Source organism: Acomys russatus, chromosome 28 (assembly GCF_903995435.1).
Source record: "Acomys russatus chromosome 28, mAcoRus1.1, whole genome shotgun sequence".
NCBI lineage: Eukaryota > Metazoa > Chordata > Mammalia > Rodentia > Muridae > Acomys > Acomys russatus.
The window spans coordinates 28932697-28960490 of record NC_067164.1 but is presented as its reverse complement, the minus strand read 5'-3'; the positions used below and the strand labels follow the sequence as shown (position 1 = coordinate 28960490).

The 27794-nt window shown below is 45.0% G+C and overlaps 1 protein-coding gene across 1 annotated transcript; it reads left to right on the top strand.

Moving 5' to 3' along the window:
- The first annotated feature begins 563 nt into the window (after window positions 1–563).
- On the top strand, window positions 564–27684 carry Helb (DNA helicase B). Its single transcript, XM_051170417.1, has 13 exons — window positions 564–820; window positions 2485–2892; window positions 4543–4712; window positions 6565–7443; window positions 8425–8596; window positions 9987–10128; window positions 12743–12897; window positions 16278–16359; window positions 16912–16971; window positions 17982–18186; window positions 18957–19100; window positions 22148–22651; window positions 27510–27684. The coding sequence occupies exons 1-13, from the start codon at window positions 640–642 to the stop codon at window positions 27678–27680; spliced, it is 3273 nt and encodes a 1090-aa protein (XP_051026374.1). The 5' UTR covers window positions 564–639; the 3' UTR covers window positions 27681–27684.
- Window positions 27685–27794: the final 110 nt, after the last annotated feature.

Genomic DNA, 27794 nt, shown 5'->3' with positions numbered 1-27794 from the left:
ATCGTGCAGAGCATTAAAATGGACCTCCCAAGCCATGCATTAAAATAAGAACCCGCATCACAGCTTTAACTCTTAGAGCAGAGGGCATGGAAAGGGATCTAGAGATCTACCTGGATAAGGAGTGACATAAATTCAACTTCTCCGCGGCCCTCTGCGGTAATGAGGCACCCAGCTATTGACTCCAGGCTCTCCAGATTGGGGATTCTCAGTCTTCTGGTTTGGGTGGCGCCACAAGGTCTTCAAGAAGCCTCTGGTGCTATTTTTTTTTTAGGAGGGTGAGTCGCAGATGCCCTGCTTTCCCGGGGTTCTCTGCGCCCAAGAGACGTGACCTTTCCGTAGGGAACTCCCCGAACTTCTGTGTTATTCTGAAAGTGATGTTAGTCCTCAGAGGAACCTCCAGAAAGGTGCATGCACCCAGTCTGCCGGGCCCCTCCTCTCTCGCTTGCTCGGCCTCCCTAGAAAGCCTGGGGGCGGAGCCTCGCTCAGACCACGCCTTCACGCCGTCTCACCGCCCCCTGCCCCCCTGGCGTTCCCGGAAGTTAATGATCTGATAGTGGCGGAGCTGATTGGCTGATTGCAATCTTGGGTTTCGCGCGGTGTTTTATGGAGTTGTTTTGGGGTGAGCTCGCATAAGGGAGCATGGCTGGGCCCTGTGTTCTCCTGCGCGAGCTGCTGGGCCCTCTGCACCCGTATAAGGGCGACGACGAGGAGGAGGATTGTGTGCAGGAGGATGAAGGGGACCTGGAGTCGGAGTTTGTGGACGCCGAGGAACTCTGCAGCGGCGGCATCAAGGCGGGCAGCCTCCCCGGGCGCATCCGAGGTGAGCGAGCGCCGGCTGGGCCGGCTTGGCAGGGTTCAGAGCAGTTTCGATTCTCTCTGCCCGGCGCCGGTCTTCCACTGCAGTTGACAGATCCGTGGCATGGCCTGGCTCCTTCACCTTACTGAACATGTGATAATGGCAGTGACTAGGAGCACATACTGCGCGTTAAGCTTGCTTTTTACATACATCATCTCATTTAATGTTAACAGTTCTTGTAGGTAGTTTTACAGTCGAGGAAATGGATACGGTGCCCATATTCCTACCCACAAACAGGATCTTGTTTTGTTCTGTTTTGTTTTGTTTTTCGGCACAGGCTTTCTCTGGTTGTGCTGGACTCGCTCTGTAGATCCACCTGCCTCTGCCATCGAGTGCTGGAATTAAAGGCGTGCACCACCGCGCCCGGCTCAGAAACAGAATCTTTTAATTATTACTGCCTGTCTGAATCAAAGACGAAGTTGTTCTTTAGAAATCTTGAGAAAGCGGCCGCGTGCGCGAGAAACAGAATCTTTTAATTATTACTGCCTGTCTGAATCAAAGACGAAGTTGTTCTTTAGAAATCTTGAGAAAGCGGCCGCGTGCGCGCTCGTGCATACATACAAGCACACACACACCTGCATGTATGTATGTATGTATGTATATATATACATATCTACATTCACATGCAGATACACTTGTATATACACACAAATTTACACATACACATGCATATATGCACACATACACATTTGTCCGTTCATTCACACATACACATACACACATGCCCACACATTCACACACACACACACACACACACACACACGTGCGCACACCACATACACACACATTGTATTTGCATGGTCTAGTAGAGTAATAGCTGCTGACCGTGTGTGGCAATTAACTGTTAGGATTCCATGGTGGTGGAAGTGCAACTGGTTATCCTGGACAAGCATTTGGTACTGGGACAGCACCAGGGAGAGAAAATGATGAAGTTGCCATGTCAACGGAAGTACCACAAGGCCATTCTTTTTTTTTTTTTTTTTTTTTTGGTTTTTCGAGACAAGGTCTCTCTGTGTTAGCCTTGGCTGTCCTGGACTTTGTAGACCAGGCTGGCCTCGAACTCCCAGTGATCCACCTGCCCTCCTGAGTGCTGGGATTAAAGGCGTGCGCCACCACGGCCAGTTTAGGTGGCCATTCTTTAACCACAGAAGTAACCACAGCCTCCTGTTTACAAGGAATACTAGGCAGCGCTTGGAGAAGTGATATGCATACGGTCCAGCAAGGCTTTGCAGAAGATGTGAGCTGAGCTGAGCTCTATAGTAACCGAAGGAACCGGCCAGGAGAAGCAAGTACAGTTGAGAGAGCTGAATAGCTCTGTGTGAGCGGAGATCTCCATGGTACATTATTTAAGTCCTGCATAAAGGCTGGCATAGACTGAGGCGATGGTGGCGGGTAGACTGGATTTAGAAGAGCAAATCCATGGCTTGCTCTGTGCTTACCTCCAGAATGCGTAGTTGGAGCAGCATCCGGGCAGAGTCGGTGGATATCTGTATGAGGTGCTGCCTGCGTGTGTATGTGTGTGTGTGTGTGTGTGTGTGTGTGTGTGTGTGTGTGTGTGTGTGTATTAGAGAGAGGTGAGTAGTGGGGAAAGTTTGCAAATTTCCTCTTCTCTTTCCCTCCTCCTCTAGTTTCTATTCCCGATGAACATACTAAAGAGAAATGTACCGTGTATGGACGTTTCCCACTCAGAGGTGCGTGGTGGCGGGTGAAGGTCCAGGTATTAAAACCTGTGCGATCCAACAGCTACCAAGTCCAAGGATTTCCGTCATACTTTTTACAGCCCGACATAGCGCCACTGGGTCAGAAAAAGCATGTCTGTTCGCTTTTTCTTAAAGAATGTGAATTTGCCCCTGAGCGCATAGATACATTTTTAAAGTGGGTAAATAAAGTGCCAGGCTATGAAAGTCTAAACTTTGAAAATCTCCGGGAAACGTTAATAAATTTCTACAGAGAAACTGGAAAGAAGAGTAAACCACGGTCTACACAAAACGAGCAGGATGTGCTACCAGATGATGTGGTGAAATTAGAAAAATCATGTAAGTATGATTTTTATTGGTGAATTTTTGTGTCATCCAGACATTCAGTGACTACAGTATTTCAGCTGTTAATTCTTGCTGTGTCTTGCACAGGATAAATTGAGCATCTCTAATCTGAAAATCTGAAATGCTCCATACTGTAAAAGTTTCTGAGCATGGGCCGGACACTATAGGTGACATTTTCTGATCCATAGACATGAACTCTGTCTTACCCACATAATTATTAACTTATTTTATAGCGTTATTTTCAGCCCGTGTGTCTAAGGTGCATATGAAAAACAAATGAGTCCCATCCCCAAGGCTTCTTATAGATTATTACAAAATAAATAGCCAAAAAGCCAGGCTGCAGAGATGGCTCAGAGGTTAAGAGCACTGACTGCTCTTCAAGAGGTCCTGAGTTCAACTCCCAGCAACCACATGATGGCTCAGAACCATCTATAATGTGATCTGGTGCCCTCTTCTGGAATGCAGAACACTAAATTAAATATTTAAAATAAAATAAAAGCCCCAGATATTTTTCACAGGCATTTCAGATGAAGGACACAAAATCTACCCACAGCCTGTAGGCCACATGTGGCCAGGGATAGCTATGTGGCTCAAGTTGAAATTACCTTACTTAAGAAGTGATATTTAGCTGGGTGGTGGTGGCAGGGCACACTTTTAATTCTAGCACTTGGGAGGCAGAGGCAGGCGGATCTCTGAGTTTGAGGCCAGCCTGGTCTACAGAGTGAGTTCCAGGATAGCCAGGGCTAAAACAGAGAAACCCTGTCTCAAAACAAAACAAAACACCAAAACAAACAAACAAACAGACCCAAGACCTGAGGTTTATTTATTTGTGACTCAGTTGTTTAGTTTTAAGTCATAAACTTTTTAGGTGACAGCATGTTCCAGTGTCAAAAGTTTGGGCATGTCTAGGTCCCCTTGGAAGTCAGTTTGATGAAATTGTGCTGTTGCGTTTGGTGTTCTTTCCTGCAATGTGGAAGGATCCTGTGTGGCCATGTTCAATCCGGGAGCCTCCACCTTGAAACTGTGACCCCCCCTCCTCCTTGACTTTCGGGTTCATGGAGAGTACCCAAGATAGAACTCAGCTGTCCCTCTTTTTAAGAGGACTGAAGAGAAAGGAAAGCTCTGGAATTGTAGAGCTACTCCAGTTCCAAATGACTTAAAATTAGCTCCCAAACTTGGTTTTCTATCTGAGCGTCCGTGTTACAGAAAGACATTGCCTTTCATAATGAAAGGAAAGGAATTGTTGCATAGCCGTCAAGATGACTTTGAGGACAAAAGAATCATCATTGCAGTTGGGAAAATAATTGTAAAGGCTAACGTGTAAATGATTTATTTTTGTGCTTGGTTTAAAATTTACCCTTCTAGGATGCGTTCCAGGTTTATTCTTCTGATTATGTTGTACTTAGAATAAAAGGCAAAGAAGCAGTCAGTGCATAACAATAAAAGTTTGGTGTTTATAACAAGAGAAGTCATCGTCTTCGTAGAATTGTTCTCTTAGCTGTCTTTAGTTCCTCAGCAGGTACATTGCGTAATCCTTCAGGTTTAGGAGTCTTCAGCTGATTGTACTAGGAGAGAAAGCTCTCCAGGTCTGTCTTTCTGGGCTCACTTGTGTATTTTGATTTGTTCTCTCCTGATCTCCTGCAGTCCCATTTATAAGTGTAACGACAGCTTTGCAGTTCCCAAAAGTCATGGAATTCCTACCGGTGCTTTTCCCTCGACATTTTAGAAGGCTCCTCACCTCATGTTCTGAAGGGGTGTTGGAGAAGATTGAAGAGGTATTGGGTACACAGCCGTGGAAGCTTGGCTTCAGGAGGGTAAGTAAGACGCTTATTCAGCCTTTTGTAAGCTTGTATAAGGCAGAGTTCTTCAAAGCTGGCAATGTTTGGCTGTCTTTCTCTGGAGAGTTTATGAGGATGGAGTGCAGGTTTTTTTTTTTTTCCTCACGTGTTACAGGTAAACAGAAGTGTCTTCTGTCTGGAATTCTGACAGAGCTATAAAGTCAATAAACAAGGAAATCAATTGAATAATAAACAGGAAAGAAAATAGCAAGATGTACGCTGTTCAGATTATCACTGTCATTTTAATCATCTAATGTAATGTAATGTGACACCCTTCTCGGCCACTTAGTTGTCATATGTGTCAGTCCCCTTGAAGACAAAAGGAATCTGTTGAGTCCTTTCTGCTCTGCAGGCCACTGTCCCATGTTCCAGTATGGCTCTGAAGAGGTATATTCTCAGGTACATCCTGCTGTTATTTGCTTGTTACGTGGCACAATAACACCGTTTACAAGGAAGTTCGTATTTGTTCTTATTGTCGGAGCTCAAGGGTTGAAAGCGCCATGTAAAAGCCCAAACAGTGCCGGAATGCAATGGGTTCTTTAAATCTTGGTGGCCCTAAAGTGGTTCTCCAAAGGAAAACACAGTTGATTGAGTTGAGTGATCTCTGGTGTGAGAACTAAGTGGTTTCTGCCTCCCATCCTAGCAAGAAAATAGAGGTACCCCCTGGATGACCTTCTCCAGAGCGGTTCTAGACTTAGGGACAGCAGAGGAAGGAAAGGCAGAAATTACACATGGGGACGGGATGGATCATGGCTCAGGACTCTCTGTACCCTCATCCTGGTATCTACAAGTTTTCTCTTCTCTGCAGGAAGAGTTCTCGCTGGGGAATTTAAGCTTAGCTCGCTTACTTACTTCTGTGTGCTTATTTGTCCTTCATTGAAGGACACCAATCTTAGGAGTTTAAGGTCCAATCGGACAGTATCATTAGTGCCATGGTCTCATTTATCTCTCCGCCTCTGTGAAAAGCACTGTGTCCAAATGGAGTGACATTCTGAGGCAGGAGGGACTTCAGTGTTTGACTTTTGAGGGAACACTAGGCAATCTGTAAAAGGAGGCCTCGGCAAGGTGTCTCTGTGAAATTAATGGAGGTGAATGTTAATGAAGTGAAATGCCTTATTTTGATGTTGTTATTTTTGTTTGTTTTTTGGAAAAATTACCCATAGACACATGGGAAACCAAGCAAGCCAAGCAAATAAGGCAGCTATTCACTTCCCAGTATGTGCAAAGGCCCCTACAAAAGTGGGGTCAGCACAGGGTGCCTTTCTGTCGGGAATCTTACTTACATGTTTCATGTTAAACACTGACTCAGTCGGACTGACTAATGAAGCGTGTGCTGCAACTCTTTCCGCAGGCGAGACCCTAAGCCTTTGTCAGGATGATGGCGCGAGCTCTAATTCACAGTAAAGATTTAATAAGTGTTATCCTAAAGGGTTTTCTAAAAACTCAGGGGGAAGCATGAACAATACAATGCAAAGTCAGTGCTCCAGGAAGATAGTGATGTTGTCTTGAGGAGACTCGGGAAAGACTAAATCAGGGGATTTCCCCGGGTGCGTATTTATGTGTGTGTTAAGCCAGGTAGCGTTGTTTGACGTTGAAAACTGCGCTTTGGAAATTACAGAGCTGCCTAACTGTAAGGCAGTAAATGAAACCAAACCAAGCCATTAATGATGTGTTAGCTGCATAACCTTTTCCCCAAGTTTTGTGGAAACACGTATTTTTCTAGAGCTTGGAAATGTTTACGGTAGCATAGTTTCACCTGTAGTTGTGCCACCCTGTGCCACACTGTGTACAGTGTGTGTGAGGCATCCCGAACTCTCTCTTCTTAAAGATAACCTACAGACAGCTGAATCTTCTGCGCTGCGAGGCCAGCTGGACAGCGTTCAGCCAGTGCCCCTCCCTGCTCCGGCTCATGACGCCACTGCAGAAGCACGCACTGGTCACATACTCTAAGCTGAGGCAGGCATGTAGAGAAGACGGGCACACGTGTGTTGAAGCGAAAGGCTTCACTTCAGGGCTGTCAGACTACATGTCCTTCGAGGAAGCCTGTCAGTCTCTGGCGTTCCTGCGGGACGTTGACGTGGTGACCGTTGAGAAAGACTGCGTCTTCCTTTCTGAGCTGTACGAGGCCGAGCAAGGCATCGCCTCCTCCATATGTGACCTGATGAACAGACCCCCGTGGCATTTAAAAGTGGACGTGGAGAACGTTCTGGCGTCCATTTGCAAAGGAAAGCCCAACGATTCCGGAAGCACCGAGGAAGCGGAAGGAAAGAAGCCAGATGAAGTGGGGCTAGCCCAGGGCGAGAGTGTGTTAGGCCCACGGGAAAATGGTGACCACGTGAGGAGTGATGGTGACGGTGAAATGGATGACGAACTCGATGACGTCCCACTGGACCAGGATCAGGTGGCTGCGTTGAACATGATTTGTTCCAACGCTGTGACTGTCCTCAGCGGGAAGGGTGGCTGTGGGAAGACCACCATTGTCAGCCGTCTTTTCAAGCATGTCAGGTGTTTGGAAGAGAGAGAAGTGCAGCAAGCTTGTGACGATTTTGAACAAGACCAGGATGCCCCAGAAGAGTGGCTTGCCTTTGCTAAGCAGAGTCCTGCAGGGGTGGACAAGGCTATCGAAGTTCTGCTCACAGCGCCTACAGGGAAAGCAGCTGGCTTGTTGAGGCAGAAAACTGATCTTCCGGCCTACACGCTGTGTCAGGTAAGCATGCCGTGTCTGGGAAAAGCCTTTAACATTTCTCTGTAGAGACCTGGTGGCACTCAGAGGAAGGACAGCAGGTTGCCAAGAAGAGACTTGATACCCTATGAGCATATACAGGGGGAGGTGATCCCCCTCAGGAACAGTCATAGGAGAGGGGAATAATGGGAAAATGGGGGGGGGGGCTGGAGGGAAGAATGGGAGGATACAAGGGATGGGATAAACATTGAGATGTAATAAGAATAAATAAATTTAAAAAAAAAATTTTTTTCTAGCCGCGCGCGGTGGCGCACGACTTTAATCCCAGCACTCGGGAGGCAGAGGCAGGCGGATCGCTGTGAGTTCAAGGCCAGCCTGGTCTACAAAGCGAGTCCAGGATAGCCAAGGCTAACACAGAGAAACCCTGTCTCGAAAAACCAACCAACCAAACAAACAAACAAAAACATTTTCCTAAAAATCATCTTTGCTCCTTGTTCAGAAGTAATCTGCTTGTGAGTTTTTTCTTCGTTTGTATTTACACATGGAGATAAAACCCAGGGTCTTGTGTATACCAGGCAGGCCCTTTGCTACTAACCTACATGCCTAGACTCAAGGGTTTGTAAGCCCCCACCCCCAAGAGGTTTTTTTGAGAGTGAAAAGAAATAGACACATTTTTCTGGCTTAGAGCAGTAGGAGAAGTCTTAAGGTTATTTTTGTTTGTTTGTTTGTTTGTTTTTTGCAAGGGAACTTTGATTGATACTTATTTATTAACTTAAACTCAAAGCTCACTGGGAAACCTTTTTTTAACCTTTTTGAGCTTTTTACAGTTTAAGACTTTTAAAATTCATCTTTTTCTGTCCGTTCATCCCAATAATTGGTATGTTCTTTACTTTTTCCCCCTTATGTTTTTATACTCCCCCCCCATCATGTAAGCTTTATGTTTAAAACCTCATGCTTGTTAACCTGCAACCTGATTTCTTTTATGTGTGCACCTTTTATTTATAGGTCAATTATAGCTTCTATTTTTGGCAAAAGAATGAGGCGGTCAAGCCGTGGAAATTCTCCGCAGTCCGAGTTCTGGTTGTGGATGAAGGGAGTTTGGTGTCTGTAGGAATCTTCAGATCGGTTTTAAAGTTACTGTGTGAGCACTCCCAACTGTCGAAGCTTATAATCCTCGGTAAGTTAGAACACCAAGAGTGCTTTGCACGTTTAGTGTAGACACCGCAGGTGCTGTGCTGTGGATGTCACTCCAGGCTTTGGTTTGTTGGAGGTGGGGAGCGTTCCTCACAGCCCATAGCACAGCTACTGAGTTAAGCCCGTCTGCTGCCCTTGCCAGCCTGGGTGGGTCTTCTGGCCAGCGTGTTGGCAGGCCAGGATGAATGAGATAGCATGTGATAGGCTATTGCTTAATGCTTGAGTAATAGCTATGGAAATAGTAAAAATGTCCAAGCTAGACTAAATCAGGATATAGATAATTTGGAAATAATAAAAAAATGTTAATTATAGGTCACTTTAACTTTATGATTCTAAGCTAATAACTCAAATTAGGCCTCACCAGCCTCTTAATCTGGTGAGATTTAGTTAGATTCTGGAGAGTTTTAGTGAACTGTCCATTCTGTGATTTAATTGTAATGGGATTGTCTAGAAATACCATTTATTCTAGGCATTTGGGATGTTTGTTAAGCAACTGAGTCTGTTAACATCTTAAGCGTTCTCTGAGTTTTCACCCAACATATATTTTTCTTTTCTCTAGAGTTTGCTCTTTGCATCATACTAAGATTTTTAGCAGTCTAAAGCACTGTCATTAGGCAGCTGGAATTTGTCTGTTTTCGCATTGATTCGGCTAACTCATTTTATGCTTAGTAGGCTTGGGTTATGCATCTGAGGCCACGGCCCCATCAGGTTCTGTAACACAGTGAGACAGAGTAAATTAATCACTACATGCAAAATATCTGAGGTCTGATTTTTAGACATGTTCTAAAGTATATGTTGCTAGTGGTTTTCCTGGATCACAGTTGTAAAAGGAGATTGATTAAAAATTTGTAACCTTAGTGGGCTCGAGAGATGGCTCAGAGGTTGAGAGCACTTACTGCTCTTCTAGAGGTCCTGAGTCCAACTCCCAGCAACTACACCGTGGCTCACAACCATCTATAGTGAGATCTGGTGCCCTCTTCTGGCTTGCAGTCGTATGTGTAGGCAAAACCCTGTATACTTAATAAATAAATCTTAAAAAATTTGTTACCTTATTATATTATCACACATATTTTTATGTCATACACAACTTCATTTGACTTAAAAATATTTAGTATGCTTAAAAATGTTTAATATTGTATTAAGAATTCATTTTTGTTGAGAATTTCATATGTTGTATTTTGATCACATTTAACCCCTATTCCTTCTAGGATATTTAATATTCTTAAATAATTTTTACATAAAGGCTTCAGAGGTTCTTTTACAAGTTACAAGATGTCTACAATTAACTATATCGCAATTGGCATAATAAAAACAATTTACACATTTTAGAATCCTAGTTAAATAAAATCTTCTTTATGCCTCCACCCCTTTAGGTGATATTAGACAGTTACCTAGTATTGAACCTGGCAGCGTGCTGAAGGATGTTTTTGAGACTCTGAAGTCAAGGCAGTGTGCCATTGAACTGAAGACCAACCACAGGACAGAGTCCCAGCTGATTGTGGACAATGCCACAAGGTATGATAAGTCAAAGTTCCTGTGTTTTTATCTCTGCTGAATTATGAATAAAGTGTCGTTTTAAAGCCTTTGAATCAGTACAATTTAGTATGGGGATTTACTTTATCATTTTAGAAAGCATGTTTGAACCTTTTAGTAGACGCCTGTTACCATGCTTAGAAAACCAAAGTTAGCATCTTTCATTACCGGCCCAGTATAAGCTGTTGCTTAAATTTAAGAGTGGGTATATTTCTTGTCTTTCAAAGCACATATGTTTGGTTCTCTGTATCTGTGGGTTCCATACCTATGCATACAACTAACCAGATGGTAAAATATTTTAAAATATTTCATGTGTGTTGAACATATACAGACTGTTTTCTTTGCTACCTCCTAATGATACCCTGCGATGACCATTTATCTGGCTTTTACATTGCATTAGGTATCATAAACAATCTAGTGATGATTGATTTGGAATAAACAGGGAGGTGTATAAGTCATAGGAAACTACGCTGCCATTTTATACAGGGACTTGAATATTCACTTATGATAGGGAGATTGTGAAACCACCTCCTGCAGGTGATACACAGGGAAAACTATACGGGAATTAAAGTTGTGTTAAGCTCAGAGTCTGGGCTATGCCCACGGCAGCATAGATTTAGAAATGAGTCCTATATTCAAAGGAGAATTGGAAAAGAAATTTCTGATAATTTCTGTGGAAGGAAAGCCCAAAGCAAAAAAAAGTTAGTGTAGGATTTGACTCTGAGATGAGTCCTGGTGGCCTCTAAGGCCTCCACTCCTCAGTGGAAAGAGTTCTCCTCCTCAGTGTTTGTATAAGCCTTTGGCGCCCTCCACATTCAGGATGCTGGAGAATTGGGACTATTACTGTTTTGTGACTTAAGATATTAGAATCTGCAGGTGTAATGGGACCATGGAATACTAAGACATGGTTTCATTCACTGGGCCACATTTTATATTTGATTTTCACTTTTTTTTTTGTTGTTGTTACTTTGTTTTTTCGCGAAAGGGTTTCTCTGTGTAGCCTTGGGTGCTCTAGAACTCCCTCTGTAGACCAGGCTGGCTTTGAACTCACAGCGATCAGCCTGCCTCTGCCTCCCGAATGCTGGGATTAAAGGCGTGTGCCACCACGCCCTGCTGATTTTCAGTCTTTTATGAACTCTTTGTTTTTGCTATTTGTACATTTGCTCAGTTGTACATCACCAGCACCTTGAATATACCAAAACCCACTTTGGTATGGCCATGTCCACCCTCGATAGGACCGGGCACTGTAGGGTTGGTAGGGATGGGGTAGTTGATGTCAAAACCTCAAAAATAATGGAGTGGCATGTATAATACTCTTTTTGTTTGTTTGCTTCAAGACAGGGTCTCTCTGTGTAGCCTTGGCTGCCCTAGAACTTGCTCTGTAGACCAGGCTGGCCTCAAAGTCACAGAGATCCACCTGCCTCTGCCTCCCAGGAGCTGGGATTAAAGGCGTGCGCCACCACCGCCCTGCTAATTACATAATTATTCTTTTCCTGAAACTTTCTTACTGCTGCCTCAGTTTTGGTAGGTCCTTTTAGTTAGTCTGTCAAACCTGGAAGAAACAGAAGCTTACCCAATTAGGACTTGACTTCACGGAAAACTCGGGCACATTTCTGAGCAACCTGCTCAGCAGCCTTTTATTCGAGCTGAGCTTCTGGTCATCACTTTAATTTCATCACCGTCCTCCAGCACTGCCGACCAAGGGATCTCTGTGACATACTAGAGGAAGTGTGTTCCATGTCCCGGGTCACAAGCCAAATAGGAAATCTGTGCTGATGGCTGGAAACTTCCAGTTCAACCTGCCAGCAAGAACAGCCAGGTTCCTTCCGTGCTGTTTCCTTTCCCTGCTTCTTGGGATGGCTGACGGTGGCACTGAGGGCACTGCACCTTGATACCTCTGCTAAGTCTGTTCTTAGACTCAGTCAGGACCTCACGAGAGGCCCTCGTTGTCACGAGGCGCTTGAACCTTGCTGTGTTTTCTCATATGATTGGCTGGAAAAAAAAAATACTTAGCAGAAAGAAAGATGGCGAGGCAGAACAAGCAGGCAGGTGTCGGTGCCTGGCTCAGCTGGGAAAACAGGGAGCTCACACACAGAACATGGGAGAAGCATGCGGCGTAACATATGGGAAGGGCTCCTATTTCCTGCAAGATACAGAAGATATGACACACAGAGAGCTATAGCATGCATAGACATGTGGAGCATCCGGGCCCAGCTTTGGCGGTCTGCATTTGTGGTGTTGGGAACCCAGGAAATTTGACTCTGTCTCCTATCACTGACCTGGGGAGTGAGGAGAAGACCTGCGTCCTGTGCTTTGTAGTGCTCTGGTTCTCGGCATGGTGCATAACACACTGTATCATCATTTCTGCGTGTAGTCGGGGGTGGGGGGCAGGAAGTGATTGCCAAGTATACTGAAATCTCATAATTATTTCTCGTCTATTATAAAATGAATGTATTATAAAATGAATCGAATGCCCTTTCCTCCTGTTACCCACAAACAGGTATGGATTATTGTCGGGCATTAGGCTGCGTCACACGCAAAGACACTTCTGTGGATGGTAATATGAGACATGCTTTTTTTTTTTTCTTTATTTAAGAATCTCCAGACGCCAGTTTCCAGAATTTGATGCGGAGCTAAACATCTGTGACGCTCCCACCTTACCTGTCTCCATTCAAGAGCAGACATTTATTTTTGTGAGACTTCCTGAAGAGGTCGGCAGTTCTCCGTCGCCTAACGGCGATCACCGATTTAGTGAGTGTTAACGTAGGCGTGCCTGTCAGTGTTTCAGCTCTGTAACATTGTTATCACATGACTAGCTGTATGTTACCGGATGCTAAAGGTAGGTGTTGCCAATGAACAACAGAATATACTGGAAGTAAAACAGCTTAGGAGTTCTCAAAAAGCAGACGACCCTAGACCAGTGGTTCTCAGCCTACCTAACGCTGTGGCCCTTTAATCCAGTCCATATTGTAGTGACCCCGATCATAAAAATATTTTTGTTGTTACTTCATAACTGTAGTTTTGTCGCCGTAATGAATCATAATGTAAATGGTCTTTGGCGACCCCTGTGGCAAGGTCATTTGACCCTCGAAGGGGTCACGCCCCACAGGTTGAGCACCGCTGCTCTAGGAGTTCTGTCAGGAAGTTCCTGACATCGTGTAAGGACTCTCATTAAATACTTGACGAGCCAGTAAGTGGCCGGAAATGATACTGTGTACAGAGCCCTGGCAATCCAAAATAAGAATGTAAGCTTTATTTAGTGAAATTTTCCTCTTAAAAATTTCCTTTGAGTATATGCATAACTCTTAAGCAGATAAACATCACGTGTAATTTGGGGTACTAAAATGTCAACTTGTCAGAGTTGAGAAGGAGCGTGGGATACGAGGTCTTCTCCCTCAAGCACATCACTCATGTTACTTCGCCACGTGTGAAATAGGAGTCAGAATTTTGGTGCCTGTGGAGCTGGGGGAGGGGCACCCATATTACAAATCACTATGTAAGTACTAATAAATGTCATTAAATTGGTTATGGCAAACAATTATATTTGGTTATAGTTGTCTTAGAAGACACAGCCTGGAGTCGGGAGAAGAGAACTTCGGTTGGGGGCCTGCCCAGATCTCGTGGCTGGTGGGCATGTCTGTCAGGGCTTGTGTTGATGACTCGTGGCAGTGGGAGGGTTCACCCTAGGTGGCCACCGTGGGTGGCACACCCCCCGTGAAGGTAGTGTTGGCCTGTGTAAGAAAACTAGCCGAGCGAGAACCAAGTGAGCCAGCAGGCAGGCTGCCTCGACGGTGCCTGCCTCAAGACTCTGTTTGGCTTCCTTCTCTGATGTCCTTCCTGTAAGCCAGACACATTCAGTTCCGTCTTCGCCTTCCATGCTTCTGGCATCTTAGCGCAGCAATGGACATGGAAGCAGAGTGGTAGTGAGGCTCTCTCGCTCTTGAGTTAGATCGAGAAGTGACTTAGCAAACTTTAAAGGGCAGCATAAGGGTTTTTAGTAAAGACTCGCAGTGACTTAAACGACTCTTCTGAGAATCCACGGTAGCTGCTTACGGTTCTCACAGATACGCCGTCTTCACTCAGCCGCCTCCCCCACCTCACCGCACTGGGAAACCAAGTCGGCATGTAGCTTCAAAAACATCCAAGTCTGTCTTCCATCGTGTGCCTGTCTAATGCCATCATTCATTTCAGTTTTATATAAATTGGATAAGAAGATGCAAATCTATGAGCTACAGGTTTTAATTAAATCGCATAGCTCTTCTTTATCCTCAAACAGCATAACCCACACAGGCACCATTACAGACAAGAGGAGCAGGTGCAGGCTTTCCATCGCTTGCTTCCTGTGCAGCTCTATAGCGTGTATCTCATCTCAAGCATTGTTTTATAGCTTGGTACCTGTCCTGTATATTACAGAGAATGTGCTTTTTGTTTGAGTAAGCCAGGGTCTTCTGTTGTCTGGGCTAAATTTGAACTCCTAATCCGCCTGTCTCCACCTCCTCAGTCCTGAGATAATCTATGCCCTCATCCCTAGCTCATGAGAATATACTTTTAAAAAGAAAAGAAGTTGTTTGCTTCAGAGTGCTAGCAGAGCTTTAGCTGGTTGTTTTAATGTTAAAAAAAAAAAACAAGTTCTGGAAAATTAAATCTTTTCCTGAAGAAAAGTGGGTAAATATTCCTCAGTGAGGCTCATAGCACTTTCTCATTCATAAGTTACGGAGTAAACTGTACCCATTGTTACAAAGTGCAGAGACCCAAGACAGGATCCGAGACTGGGCTTGAAGTTCAGAGGTGCTAAAATGTATATTGTAGAATCAATAAAATGCCCAGTGCATGTGGGTCTACGAGACAGAAAGGAAAACGAGGTGCAGAATGGGAGGCCTTTGGAAGTTTCTGCTCCGGCAAGCCAGGGTGCACTGGGCGTGGTCTGAAGTCAGCTATTTTCTGGAGAGTATCTTTTGTTCCTTGAAGAGACAAAGGGCGAGGTGAGCAGCTGACTTTGTGCACCATAGCAGCCCATGGCTCATCTGCCCCTAGATAATACACAAAGTCCTGCAACCTTCCTGCCCCTCAACCCCCTTTTTTGGAGACAGGGTCTCATATTGCGTCAGCTGCTGTTGAATCTGGTATGTAGCTGAGACTGACCTTGATCTCCTTCTGCCTCGCTCCCCGCACTAGCATGACAGGCATGTGCCTCTATGCCCAGCTCATTCCCGAGGGTCTGGTTGGGGTTTTGTAGTTGCCGTGTCTTACAGATAGGGTCTCATATAGACTAGTCTCAATCTCAGTATGTATATCCTTAAACTCCTGACCTTTTCTTGGGGGTCAAGTGTGAGTCAGCCACCATGCCTAATTCCTGTGGTACCAGGGACTGAACCCAGTGCCTTGAACAGGGCGGGCCAGCACTCTACCGATTAACCTGCACCCCTCGCCCACTACTCTGATTTCTGCTTTCATGTGAGACATGTTGACTTTTGGTCTAAGCACTTAGAGATTTGAGGCAACTCTGCTTGTCAGCGGGACGGGATGAAAGGAATAGTTATAAGTGGATGACGTCATAGTCCATCCTCAGTGCTCTCTACCAGAGGTGGCTGGCCACCTGCCCCATTTGGGAAATATAAGTGACCAGATTACTTAAGAGCTGGCAAGGCATGAAGGCCACTAGAATTCTTCCTGCTGCTGGGGCTAAGTGTTTAGTGGTTGAATTATAGGAGACATGGACAGAGAAGAAAAGAGGTAGTTGAAGTGAAGGTGGGCAGCGTGGTGTTAGGCTAGTGGCCACTTTTTGAGGCAATGTAGAAATACGTCAGCATTGCAAAGCTGGTCCGCAGCAGCTAAGAGTCAGCTCTGAGTATGGTCATACTTCATGATTATATGATGTACCATTTAAGCTTATACATTGCAAACCCTGACTACCACCAGTACCTCAGGGGCTTAAAGCCTTTCTCAAGTTCTTCTCATTGCCATGGCCCATGTTGAGGATGATGTAGACGCTCTCATGGTGACCTTGTATTTCATGTGGTGAGATATTTTACCTAAGCTGCTTAGTAGAAATTGCCCACTAATTTTTTTCCCATAGAAATAGCATTATAATTTGACATTTTTTTCCATGTTAACCTTTTTCTCTTTGCCAGATTTATATTCTGCAGTTAAAACTTTGCTTCAAGGAAAGGACTTTGAAAGTGCAAAAACATCACAATTTATTGCATTTAGAAGGTAAAACATTTATAATGTGTTAATGCACTGTATCCAACTTTTAAACTTCAAAACTTATTAATGTACACTGTATTTAAGGGGAGATACATGTGATTTCTCATTATTAATTCTCATTTTTGCTTCAAAGTATCTTTTCATTAGACACATCAGAAGGCATTCTGAACAGGGCTGTTTTCTATCCAGTGTACTTTACAGTCTCACAGGAAGTGTGGGTAGGACGAAACTTTATGTGAAGATTAAACATTTATAAAATACTTTTTTTCCAACTAGGCATGGTTATGCACATGCCTTTAATCCAGCACTTGAGAGGCAGAGGCAGGAAGATCTCTTAGTTTGAGGCTAGCCTGGTCTACAGATCATGGGATCTGCTATATCAGCAGGGGTGTGAGTGCTGGCACGCTTGCCTAGTAAGCCCAGAGCGCTCAGTTAAATTCCCAGTATCACAACAACAGTGAGTTAAAAGTCCGGTAGCCCTAGTATAAAATTGTTGATAAACATAAGCCAGCGTGTAATGCATATTACTGAAGTGACTCCGATTTTCATGTGTTTCAGGCAAGACTGTGACCTCATCAATGACTGCTGCTCTATGCACTACACAGGCCACTTAATCAAGTGAGCATCTCCCTGCCGGACACTTTAGGGGACATTCGTGCCTTGATTGGCCGTTCTTGCGTTTATATGGATATTTGTCCCCTGGGGCCAGGCGTTTCAAGAGTCACACGCTGTCCCCCAGTTTGTGAAGCATAATGGTCTCTTTGGTTAACTGGATTATATATCATTAGGAATTGTTTTGGGCAGGGAGTAGGAGAAGACGGGAAATAAGGAACCAGTATTTCTCTCCATGGTGTCCAGGTTGGCAGCCTCCCACTTCTTTAAGATGAACGTGGAGAATAAGGGGAATTTCTAAGGCTGCACTCAGAGGGCAGTTTTGTGAGTGACCGGAGGATTAAAGAGTGCAGCCAAGTCACTCTGCGTCCACATACAAGCCTATTCCCCCGTCTTGTATCTGCCAGCACGCGCTCCTCACTTGGCCTAGTGTAGAATACGGGAACTCCTGCCACAAGAGCACTGGGTTGGGTGGCCTGACAGAGGATCCAGAAGGGGCTCAGCTGGGCCCATGTAATAGTGGTCCCAGTAACTATGCTCTTGTCAGGTAATTTCATCTTTCTACTTGTGTGAACGAAACTGCTTACACAGGAGCCTCGTAAAGGGTTGAGTATAAGCGGAATGAGAAATTAGCTGTAGTACGTTCGCAGTGATTGGCACAAGCCACCAGTCAGTGCTACTGTTTTCACAGGGCAGTACCGTAATTATGATAATAGAAGTACTCTAAGACCTGAAACTGGAGAGCAGAGGTAGAAAGTGGATGGGCCATTTACACCGGCATTTCTAACTTGAGAGTGTTCAACTGGTCCATGTCAAAGGTGTTCGGGGCTACAGGGGGTGAGTGTAAAATAAACAGGTGACAGTTAAGACAGCTTGACTTCTTGGCCTTTGGACAACAAAATGATGCAAAGATGTATGAACGTCATTTCCTGTCGGCTCCGAGTGGAGTTACTAGCTAAATAAAATGAAGTGGGAGGCTTCCAGGCTTTGATGATGTGTGATCGCTTCCTACGCAGAGACCATCAGAAGAAACTCATCTTTGGAGTTGGTGATAAAATCTGTTGCACCCGGAATGCATACCTCGCAGATTTACTCCCTGACGATGACAAACAAGCCAATGGGAAAGGCTTTGGCGATGTCCCTGCTGCTGATGCTAAAATCAAACAGGATTTTGAAAGTGGCATTCGGCTGTGCAACGGGGAAATATTTTTCATAACAGCTGTAAGTATTGGGAAGTAATAGGCTTGCCAGTTATAGTTTTTCTTTTTTTCAAGGTCCTAGACTTCGTTCAGGATTTAATCATATCAGGGATGATGCTCTTGTTCAAAGTGTCTTTATTAGACATTTTCTTACATCCTCATACACGATGAATATTGCTTTGTAGCTTCTGAGCGATGTCTTGTCTGGCTTAGTATTGGAATGCACTGGGATAATGGGGAATAGTTGAGCTGGGAAAGCATTGCTTTTTCTAACGTTTTCTTTTTTTTGAAAGATGTGGAAAGGAATCGTCTTTGTAGTAAGTTGGAAGCTTGAACAGCAAAAGACAAGGCGTGTGCATCCTCAGTTGTAGTTTCAAGGTAGAAACTTTAGTAGTTGTCTGCGCTCACTCGCCTTAGGCACACACCCTCTCAGCCTTCACATATCCTGACAGGGCTGTGAGGGAAAGAGTGTGAGAGGTTTCAAGGACCAGAAGTTTCTATCTCTGTTCAATATTTAAATGTGAAGGCATTCAACTAAGTACAGATTTTAAGCCTTTTCAAGTTCTTTTTATTTTTTATTTTTTGTTCTGTTCTGGGTATTAGATCCAGAGCCAGACAAGAACTACACACTTGGACTGCAACCGCAGTTTCAGCTCCAAGCACTTGGAAAATCTTTTTTTTTTTTTTTTTTTTTAATGTAAATGTTTGTACTTTATGTCGCACCCTAAGCCGAAATATCTTTACCATGTGCACGTTGGGATATATGCAACGTTTTCTTTGTCTTCCTCCCAGGATGTAACTGTTATAGATTTGAAAAGAAGAAGACTTTTGACCATCAATAACGAGGCTGGCTTGGAAGTGACTGTGGACTTCAGTAAACTAATGACAAACTGCCAGATAAAACACGCCTGGGCGAGGACAATCCATACTTTCCAGGTCAGAGCGGGTGTATGCCCAATTGTGTAAGTAAGCGTTATCATCAATGCGGCAAGATTCCTGGCAAAAGCAATTGAAGCAGAGGTTGTTTGGGCTTACGGTCTGAGGGTATAGGCCCTCGTGGTGGGGAGGTCATAGAGGCAGGAGCATGAGGCAGCCGGTTACACTGTGTCCACAGTCAGGAAGCTGAGAGAGATGAATGCTGGGAACTCAGCTCTCCTCCTCCTTTTTTGTCCACTCTGGGATACTGGCCCATATTTACAGTGGGTCTTCCCACGTCAGTGACCCACCCCATCTGGACACTCCCTTACAGAAGTCTCCAGAGATGTCTCCCAGGTGATTCCTGGTCCCCAGAGGTTGACAGAGTTAATGGCAGCGCTCACCGCAACATGGAGCACCTCACATTTTTTTGCTGTTATTAGTTTTAATTTTTCAGTTAGGTCTCAGTTTCCAACTGAGTTATTTTGCTTTGTTTTCTGAGAGCTTCTGCCCAACCTGGGACCTAGTGCCTAGTACCTGACAGTTGGGACTCTGGGCGTCTCTCCTGTAGCCTTTGCTTCTGGGCACAGAAGCGCAGGAAATGCGCTACATTCTGTTCTCTGCAGTGCTCTCTTTATTCTGAGGGACTGAGACAGTAGCAAGCCACCCTTACCCTTCCTTCTCCCCAGCCTCGCATCTCCAGCATGGCCTGGCATGGACTGCACTGATGGCTTTAAGCTTTGGCATTTTATTTATTATGTGTCTTTTGTGCACTTTTGATATTCTAGAATATTTCAGTAAAATATTATTTGACCGCTGAAGTTCTTGAGCATGCCTACTCAACTTAAATTTTGTACCCGAGTAGTCCCAGGCACACACTCCATCTTGCTAAGAAGTGACTTCTATCCTGTGTTTGATATATTTCTGTTCACATAGATTTGTGTGTGTGTATATATATATATATAAAACACACATATATGAAATATCGATCATCTATCTATCTATCTATCTATCTATCTATCTATCTATCTATCTATCTATCTATCTGTCTCTATGTGTATGTGTGTTTATTTTTCCTGTTTTTTTTTCTTCCTCAGTGTTATTGGTGCTTGAGAACTAGGTAAGATGAGGTAGACATTGACATGTGTAGGAATACAGGATGTAAACTTGAAGGGAAGAAGTGGTGTCAATCGAAGATGTATGGGATGGCTATGGAGTCGAGGGCCATTTAAATCCATTTTGGAGAAAGAGTAGCCTGTCTTGTAGAGGCTGAGGAGATGGGCAAGCTCGCTGTGAAGAGCTGTCTTCTTGCGGCTCATCTTTTGGCAGGACCGGGCTGGAGTGCTGCTCACAGCACGCCCTCATCTGCTGTGTAGTGGCTATGCTGCCATCAAAATGCATCGGCTGAACGCAGCCCCCAAACATGAGATTGCTCTCAGGCACTTAGAGACACAGGGAATTTCTCTTTCCCATGTCATTCTTGCTTTGTTAAATTTTTAAAACCAAGGCTCGGTGTTCTCTTTTCCTTATGTTGATGAAGTAAATAATGCAATAATGACAATAGAAGTAAAAGAAAAAAATCCACAGGGCAGCCACGTAGAGGCCTATTATACAAAATTTTAATTCTTTCCAGAAGAAATATGTGCTTGAGAGAGTGTGTGTGTGTGTGTGTGTGTGTGTGTGTGTGTGTATACAAGTGTGTATACAAGTGCATGCAGACGTCAGAGGACAATCTGAGGTGTAATTCTTCAGGGCCTTTCCAGTCTTTGTAGAAGCAGGCTCTCTCATTGGCCTGATTTTGCCAGAGTTAGGGTAGCTTCGCCAGGCTTCAGAGATCTGCCTACCTTCTCCTCCCATCTCACCATGGCTGGAATTACACACCCTTGAGTCTTCCTTTCTAAACATGGTCTCTGGGGTTTGAACTCACGTCTTCATGTGTGAGAGGAAGGCACTTTACCTGGGTGCCATCTCCTCAGCCCTTATGCTTTGTAGTGTGTTACATGCTTCTCTGTTGGCAAGCAAGAGTTGTTGTTCTTAATATAATTTTGATCATATATAATTATATATATATAGTTTTCATTTGGAAATGCTTATATGTTTGCATATACATGTGAATACGTGTCTGTGTGGTCATGTGTGTGTCAGATGTACTCAGGCATGTGTGAGCATAGGCATGTGGAGGCTAGAGTTAATGTTTGGCGTCCTCAATAGCTCCCCACCTGTTCTTTGAGCTAGAGACCCCCGGGGTTACACCTGGGGCTTGACAGTCTGGCTAGCCAGTGAACCCCAGACAGGGTCTTGTCTCTGTTTCACCAGCACTGGGGTTACAGGTATGAACGGACTGCCGTTATATTTTTTCCTATGTGAGCTCTAGGGGTCCAAACCCGGTGCCTATGCTTAGGTGACAGGCACTTTATGGATAGAGACATTTCCCAGGCCTCTTGCTATGTGTGCCTGCAAATGCGTGAGTGTGTTTAATGAACCGATTCACACGTGTCATGTCTATACGTATTTATGTAATTCTCCTGTTATTGCGTATTTAGGTATCCTTTTTCTTTGCCGATAATTAGTGTGTTAGTGTAACACATTTCCACATAGGTCTGTACGGCCATTTCAAAGTCTTTGGTTAGGGAAAATGTAGTCTCTAGAGTTTGTTTGGGCCACCACGAGCCCATTGTGGCCCCATAGAACCTCATGTTGGCAACTTAGTTCTGAGATAATGAATAAAATGGATTTGCGGGATTGATGCAGACACACATGTCCACAGGTAGAAGGACATGAGTGTACCAAGAACACGTCTCTCTTTTAGTTTTCTGTGCCTGTCTGTACGCATGCGCATATATGTGTATACGCATGCGCATGCTGGTGCTGCTGCGCATGTGTGGAAGTCAGAGCAACCTTGGGTCCTGGTTTTCTACTTGTCTGTACTGTTGTGCCTGCCAGGCTAGGTAGTGAGGCTTGAGCTACACTTGAGGCTTTTGTGAAGGGTCACACTCACCCAGGGAGCCGTCTTCAGTCACCCTACTGAGCTGCCGTGCTAAGTCTTTGCACTTGTTTTTGCCTCTCAGGGATCCGAGGAGAACACAGTGGTCTATGTAGTGGGGAAGGCGGGCCGGCAGCACTGGCAACACGTCTACACCGCAGTGACCAGGGGCCGCTCCAGAGTATACGTCATCGCGGAAGAGTCTGAGCTCAGGAGCGCCATCCGGAAGCGCAGCTTCCCCAGGAAGACACGTTTGAAACACTTCTTGCAGAAGAAGCTCTCCGACAGCGGCAGTGCTTCCCCAACACATTTCTCATCCCAGCCTTCAAGCCCTAGAGTTGGAGGAAGACCTGGCATGCTGCCTCCAGCATCTCCCCTCTGTAGAACCCCAGACAAGGTAGCTACTACAAACAGCGCCTGGGGCGAAGTGTCTTCAGCCACAAAGGAGAAGTTCGCCATTGATGAAAGATGGCTGTCGACTTCTTTTAACGATGTGGATACAGACGAGGAGTCAGCGCAGCCTAAAGGGTCCAAAAGAACTGGCGACGGCTTTTCATTTGATGAAGAAAGCCCCAGTAAATTCCGTATGGTAGGAGCGATGTTCCCTTGTATTTGTGTTTTCTTATAGTCTTGCCAGCTGCAGTGTGCCTGGACGGGACCAGGTACTTCTATTAGTTTATCACCGTTCTGTCAGAACCTCAAGGCGGCTGGTGTCGTGCATCTTCCAAAGTATCTTTTCTGTGCCCACTTGGTGCAAGCTCTTTTCTGCCATCTTCCTGAGGCTGACTGCCACTCTCGGAAGTTTCCGTTGATTGATGAACTGATAGATGGCAGTCCTGACAACGCTTTGCACACCTTACCTGCCTTCCCCCTCTGCCCCCAATCCCCACCCCGCCTCCCTTGTCAGTTACCCCTGGCTTTGCAGGCCATACTCACTCTGTGTTTCCACAGCTCCCCCGGACTGGTTGGTTCTTCTTCAGACTTCTGGAGACTTTCCTTCAGTCTTACTCTTGGCTCCCTCTTGGCCTTTAGTGGTTAACTGTTGCTACAGGCTCCGTGGCTCTTTCTCTTGGTTCACGTGACCTTATCTAATCTGATGGGAGAACTGCCTTCACAGGTCTACCCCATTTCTCACCTCTCTTCTCCCACACATCTCCCCCAAAGCCTTGAGAACATACTGTGTTCTCAATTTCACTCATCTCCTTGGCCCAAGTGTTGAAGTGGCTGCCATAGTGCAGATGCTGGGAACTCCGGGTAAGCAAGCGACTCTTCTTCGCTCTTGTGCTGACTACAGGCAGGTACAGGAGTAACCATGATTCACTGAAGAGCACTCAAGAACCAGTTCTCTCATGTATCTTTGCTCCTGGAAGTATAGAAATAGCCATGCTGGAACCGTAACCTGACACCTTCCTCTCAGACCTTCATCTCAATCCATCATCTTCTCCTGGCTTGACAGCTTGAAGTCTCACAGTCACATTGTCCTCACCTTCCCTCCACTTTCCAGTCTACCTCTAGGGAGGGAGCTCTATTGAGAAATGTCCTGCTCAGAGTTTTGTTTTATTTTTTTTCCACCCTACCTAGCTTAGGTAGATAGAATGTCCTGTCTTAGATATGTCCTGCCTTAGATCTTCATCTTACTGGAGGAGGAACTAACTGTTTGCCCTCCCGTTGCCTTCTTACTATACTCCTCTTAGGCTCCACTCCCTTGGGTGTTCAGGTCGGTTCCCTTGTCTACAGGCTCTCTGTGGCTTAAGTGCACACTGGAGGCTTCCTGGGCTCCGTCACGCCCGCCTAGTACCATGTGATTTCTCTCGGTTACCTTTTGTAATCTACTAAATCAATCTACTGTTTGTGTTCACTAACCCTCCAAGGCAATCAAATGTTTTCTTATCTCTTCCTTGTGGCCTTTATAGTTTAGAGAGGTAGCTGTCAACTGGGTGGCTGGATGGGAGAAGGCAAAAGGGGACAATTCCAAAGGATACCCTGCTTTTTGGCTGAAAGAGTTTGTGTAAACAGCAGGGCCATTTACTGAGATGAAAAAGACCTTGTTTGAGAAATTAAGAGTTGTCCTTCGGCAGGCAGTAATAGGTGCTACCTTAGAGACGAGGGGTTACAGTCATATCTAAACATGATTCCAAAGGGAGCTTTCCTCATTGGTTAATGTACCTGCCACAGATTTGCTAGGGGAGGTTCAGTGAGGATGAGGAGCAGATGCTGACCAGGTTCTAAAGTGTGACACTCATGTCCCTTGGCCAAAGAAGGTATGGGACATGTAACAGGGTCTCTAAGAGTCGGCCTGACAAAGAGTTCAGTTGTGGGGTGAAGCAGAGGAGGCCACTGGAATAGCAAGGAATGCAAATGAGAGGTAGGGCTGCAGATACAGGTAGTCTTGACTGATGGACAGGGAAATCTCCAAAGAGACTGTCCTTTCTTCTGATGGGAGTGGAGATCCGGAGGAACATGTTTAAGTGCTTGTCAACTGAAATCCCAGTAGGTGACCTTGACCTTAGTGTAATGGACGGCAATTAGGGAGAAACTGGGGAATTAATAAGTTCCTAGCATAAAGAAACTGGGTACAGTGATGAGGCTAAAAGTAGGATGCTTACAACAGGCAAGGGGAAGAGGTGCTAAAGGGCTGAGGGGCCAAGCCTATTGGGTCCTGAAGATGAGTTAGATACAGCTGGGGTTGGGCTGTGTGTGACGCATGTGTGCTTGACCTGGCATAAGGTGAATCCAGGTGTCGTTAGTGAGAACTAGTAAAAAGGGTAAGTGACAAATGTTGTGGGGAAACTGATTATCCTTTTTCTTCCGTGGCAATGGAAGAATCAATCTGCACCCCAGTGCAGAGACGATATGATATTTCATGTGATATTTCCTTTTTAGTGTGACAACTTTTCTTCCTGAAAGTAAGCTTGCAAAGGCCCTGGGACTATGCATTTGATCAGAGCACCAAAGGGACAATTCTAAAGAAAGAGCCTTCCCAAAAAAAAAAAAAAGTTTCTTGAGTTATATTTCTTCTCGCCAACATTGGGCAGGGGTAGGGAGGGGTGTTAGGATTTCACGTGGTGGTACAAAGAGAAAATGGCAGTGTTGCTCAGCCCAAGTCCTGAGTCTACTAGAGCCGTCGTCCCGCTTTGGCTAAGGCCAGTGTTGCAGATCTGTGAGCTTAAGGGTGAAATTGGGGACTGCTGTGTGCTGGATCATGTCCTTGCCTGATGACATCAACCCAAAGTTCGTTCACGGGAGGGGATGATGTTCTTCCTCACAGGCTCTGCCAAAAGTACACAGTATCTACAGGAATCCCTGTAAAAAAAAGGAAACAAAATTCAGAACTGTAGTACATCACAGACTTATTTCCATAACTCTAGATGAATATATCTTTTCTTTTTCTTTCTTTTTTTTTTTTTTTTTAAGAAATCCGGAAACAAGGGCTAACCGTATGTCCTACCTTCAAATTCATATTGCTAGCATTTAAATTCTGCACGTGAAGGCATACATGGCTGACCTATGAGGATAAATTTGAGAAATGCCTCCTATGGCAGCCATTTCCATTGTGGTGCAAATGTTATCATTATGTGCTCACAGCGACCTAGATGGTCATGGTGGCTTTTCTTGGTGCACAGGAAGACTGAGTGGTGTGAGGCCACGGCATCTGCTCATTTATGGTTAAAAAGATATTTTTAAGTGGGTCACACTAAATCAGTGGCTCTCAACCTTCCTCATGCTGCGACCCTTTAATACAGTTCCTCATGTTGTGGTGATCCCCCCCCCCCCCCGAACTGTAAAATTATTTTTGTTGCTACTTCATAGCTGTGATTTTGCTATCGCTGTGGATCGTAATGTACATTTCTGTGTTTACTGATGGATGGTCCTAGACAGCCCCTATGAAAGGGCTGTTTGACCACCCCCCCAAAGGGGCCGTGACCCACAGATTGAGAACCACTCCTAAATTAATGCTAAAAACCATTCTGAAGGCATCAACTAGAAACATAGTTACTGTGTAGTGTTACTTTTCACATCAGCAGCTTTACATCACCAAATCCATGGATCCATGGATACTCTCCTGCACTGGGCAATAGGAACATTTGAGTTCCATTCTGATCTTAGGGGTCTAGCGTTATATTGTATATAGTTTATCACTGGCCCTATGACATTCTGGTCTCAGTGACACTGCTAACGACTGAACCCTTCCTTGCTTCCATGCTTTTCATTCGTAGCTTTGGGTTTTGGGGAAAAAAAAAAAAAAAAATCCCAAAGGAAAATGTTGACCCAATGTCTTTCCTGCCTTGAGAATAGGAAAGAAAAAGGTAGCAGTGTGCTTCTTGATGTAGCTATCTCAGCGAACACTGCTAAGTTTATCAGATAAAACTATTATCTCCAGAAAAATATTTTTAAATTCACATTGGAATAAAAAAGCAAGCTAGATAAGGCCATCGTTAACAGTCAAGGGAAGGCTAGTCCCTGTATTAGCCAGAGTTCTTCGGAGACAGAGCCATCTGCGTGGTCTGTCTGTCCATCTGTCAGGGCAGACTTGTTTGGAAGGAACCTGCTCAAGCGATTGTGGAGACCCGCAAGTGTGAACTTTGTAGAGGCAGACGTAGAAGCCACTGCAGCGGGCATGAATCTGAAAGCGGGCATCCTGGCGGCCTTCCTCAGGGCAGCGGGCATGAGTCTGAAAGCAGGCATCCTGGCGGCCTTCCTCAGGGCAGGGGCTTTTTCCCGTTAAGGTCTTTCAATGGCTGGATGAGGTTCTCCCATCTCGCAGAGGATAATCCACTCATCAGAGCTTGCCGACTTAACTATTTCCTTTAAGTCATGCCTTCATGGGAACACATAGCGTAACGCATGACTAACTCCAGGTTCCAGAACGTCAGGCAGGTTGGTACAGGTTATTGATGACCCACAGTCAGTCTCTACAATGTAGATAGAGTATTAAAGAAGATGAGTTGTATTTTTTTTTTCCTTTTTCCTGTGGTGGTGAAAACTAGCTGCTGCTGCTGCTGCTGCTTGGGTATCACCAGAAGCATGAAGAAATGGTCATGCCACTGCCATGCTTCATGTACCACACGGGAGAGCTGTCTTCATGAGTGGGCAGCCTGGCAGTTGAGCAGGGCTGTGCGCTTAGGGACTTGGCATCATCTTGAAATTCTTAACGTTTGTACAGTGAACCTTCATTGTAATTCCGTGTCTTGTCCCCAAACTGTCCAGTGGGTCCTTTCCCCATTCTTAGAAGTTAGATGTCTGTCTTGAGGCAACGCACAGTCGCTCCTCCATGTCAGACCCTTAGCTAGGGACAGGGGATGCCACCGCGGGCAGAAGCAGGCATGATCCTTCAAGGGTTGTGAGGAACGCATCCTTTTCTTCAGAAGCAGCCAGAGGCCATGGAAGTGCATATGGGAGGCGAGGTATGCTTTCATAAAATTAACTTTATTTTTATGTTCAAACAGGTTGAAGAACCATCACCACAAGTGTCTTCCATATTTCGGAATCTGAGGTTGAATAACCTAACTCCCAGACAGCTTTTTAAACCCACTGAGGATCAAGAAACAACTAAGGCGGATGTGGTGGGTCACGTCAGTGACCCCAGTGGTCAGGAGGCTGAAACAGGAGGACTGTGAGTTCCTGGACGACACTGTGAGACCCTGTTTAGACACCACTGCCACCACCACCACCAAAAACCTCAGAACAGAAAACAATTTACTTCACATTGCTCAAAATAATTACTTTTTTTT

Bases quoted from the DNA above. Each gene is read 5' to 3' on its own strand.
- Helb (XM_051170417.1), top strand. From the start codon at position 640: ATGGCTGGGCCCTGTGTTCTCCTGCGCGAGCTGCTGGGCCCTCTGCAC. The intron at 2,893-4,542 runs GTAAGTATGATT...GATCTCCTGCAG, and splicing joins GGTGAAATTAGAAAAATCAT to TCCCATTTATAAGTGTAACG. The intron at 22,652-27,509 runs GTAGGAGCGATG...ATGTTCAAACAG, and splicing joins GCCCCAGTAAATTCCGTATG to GTTGAAGAACCATCACCACA.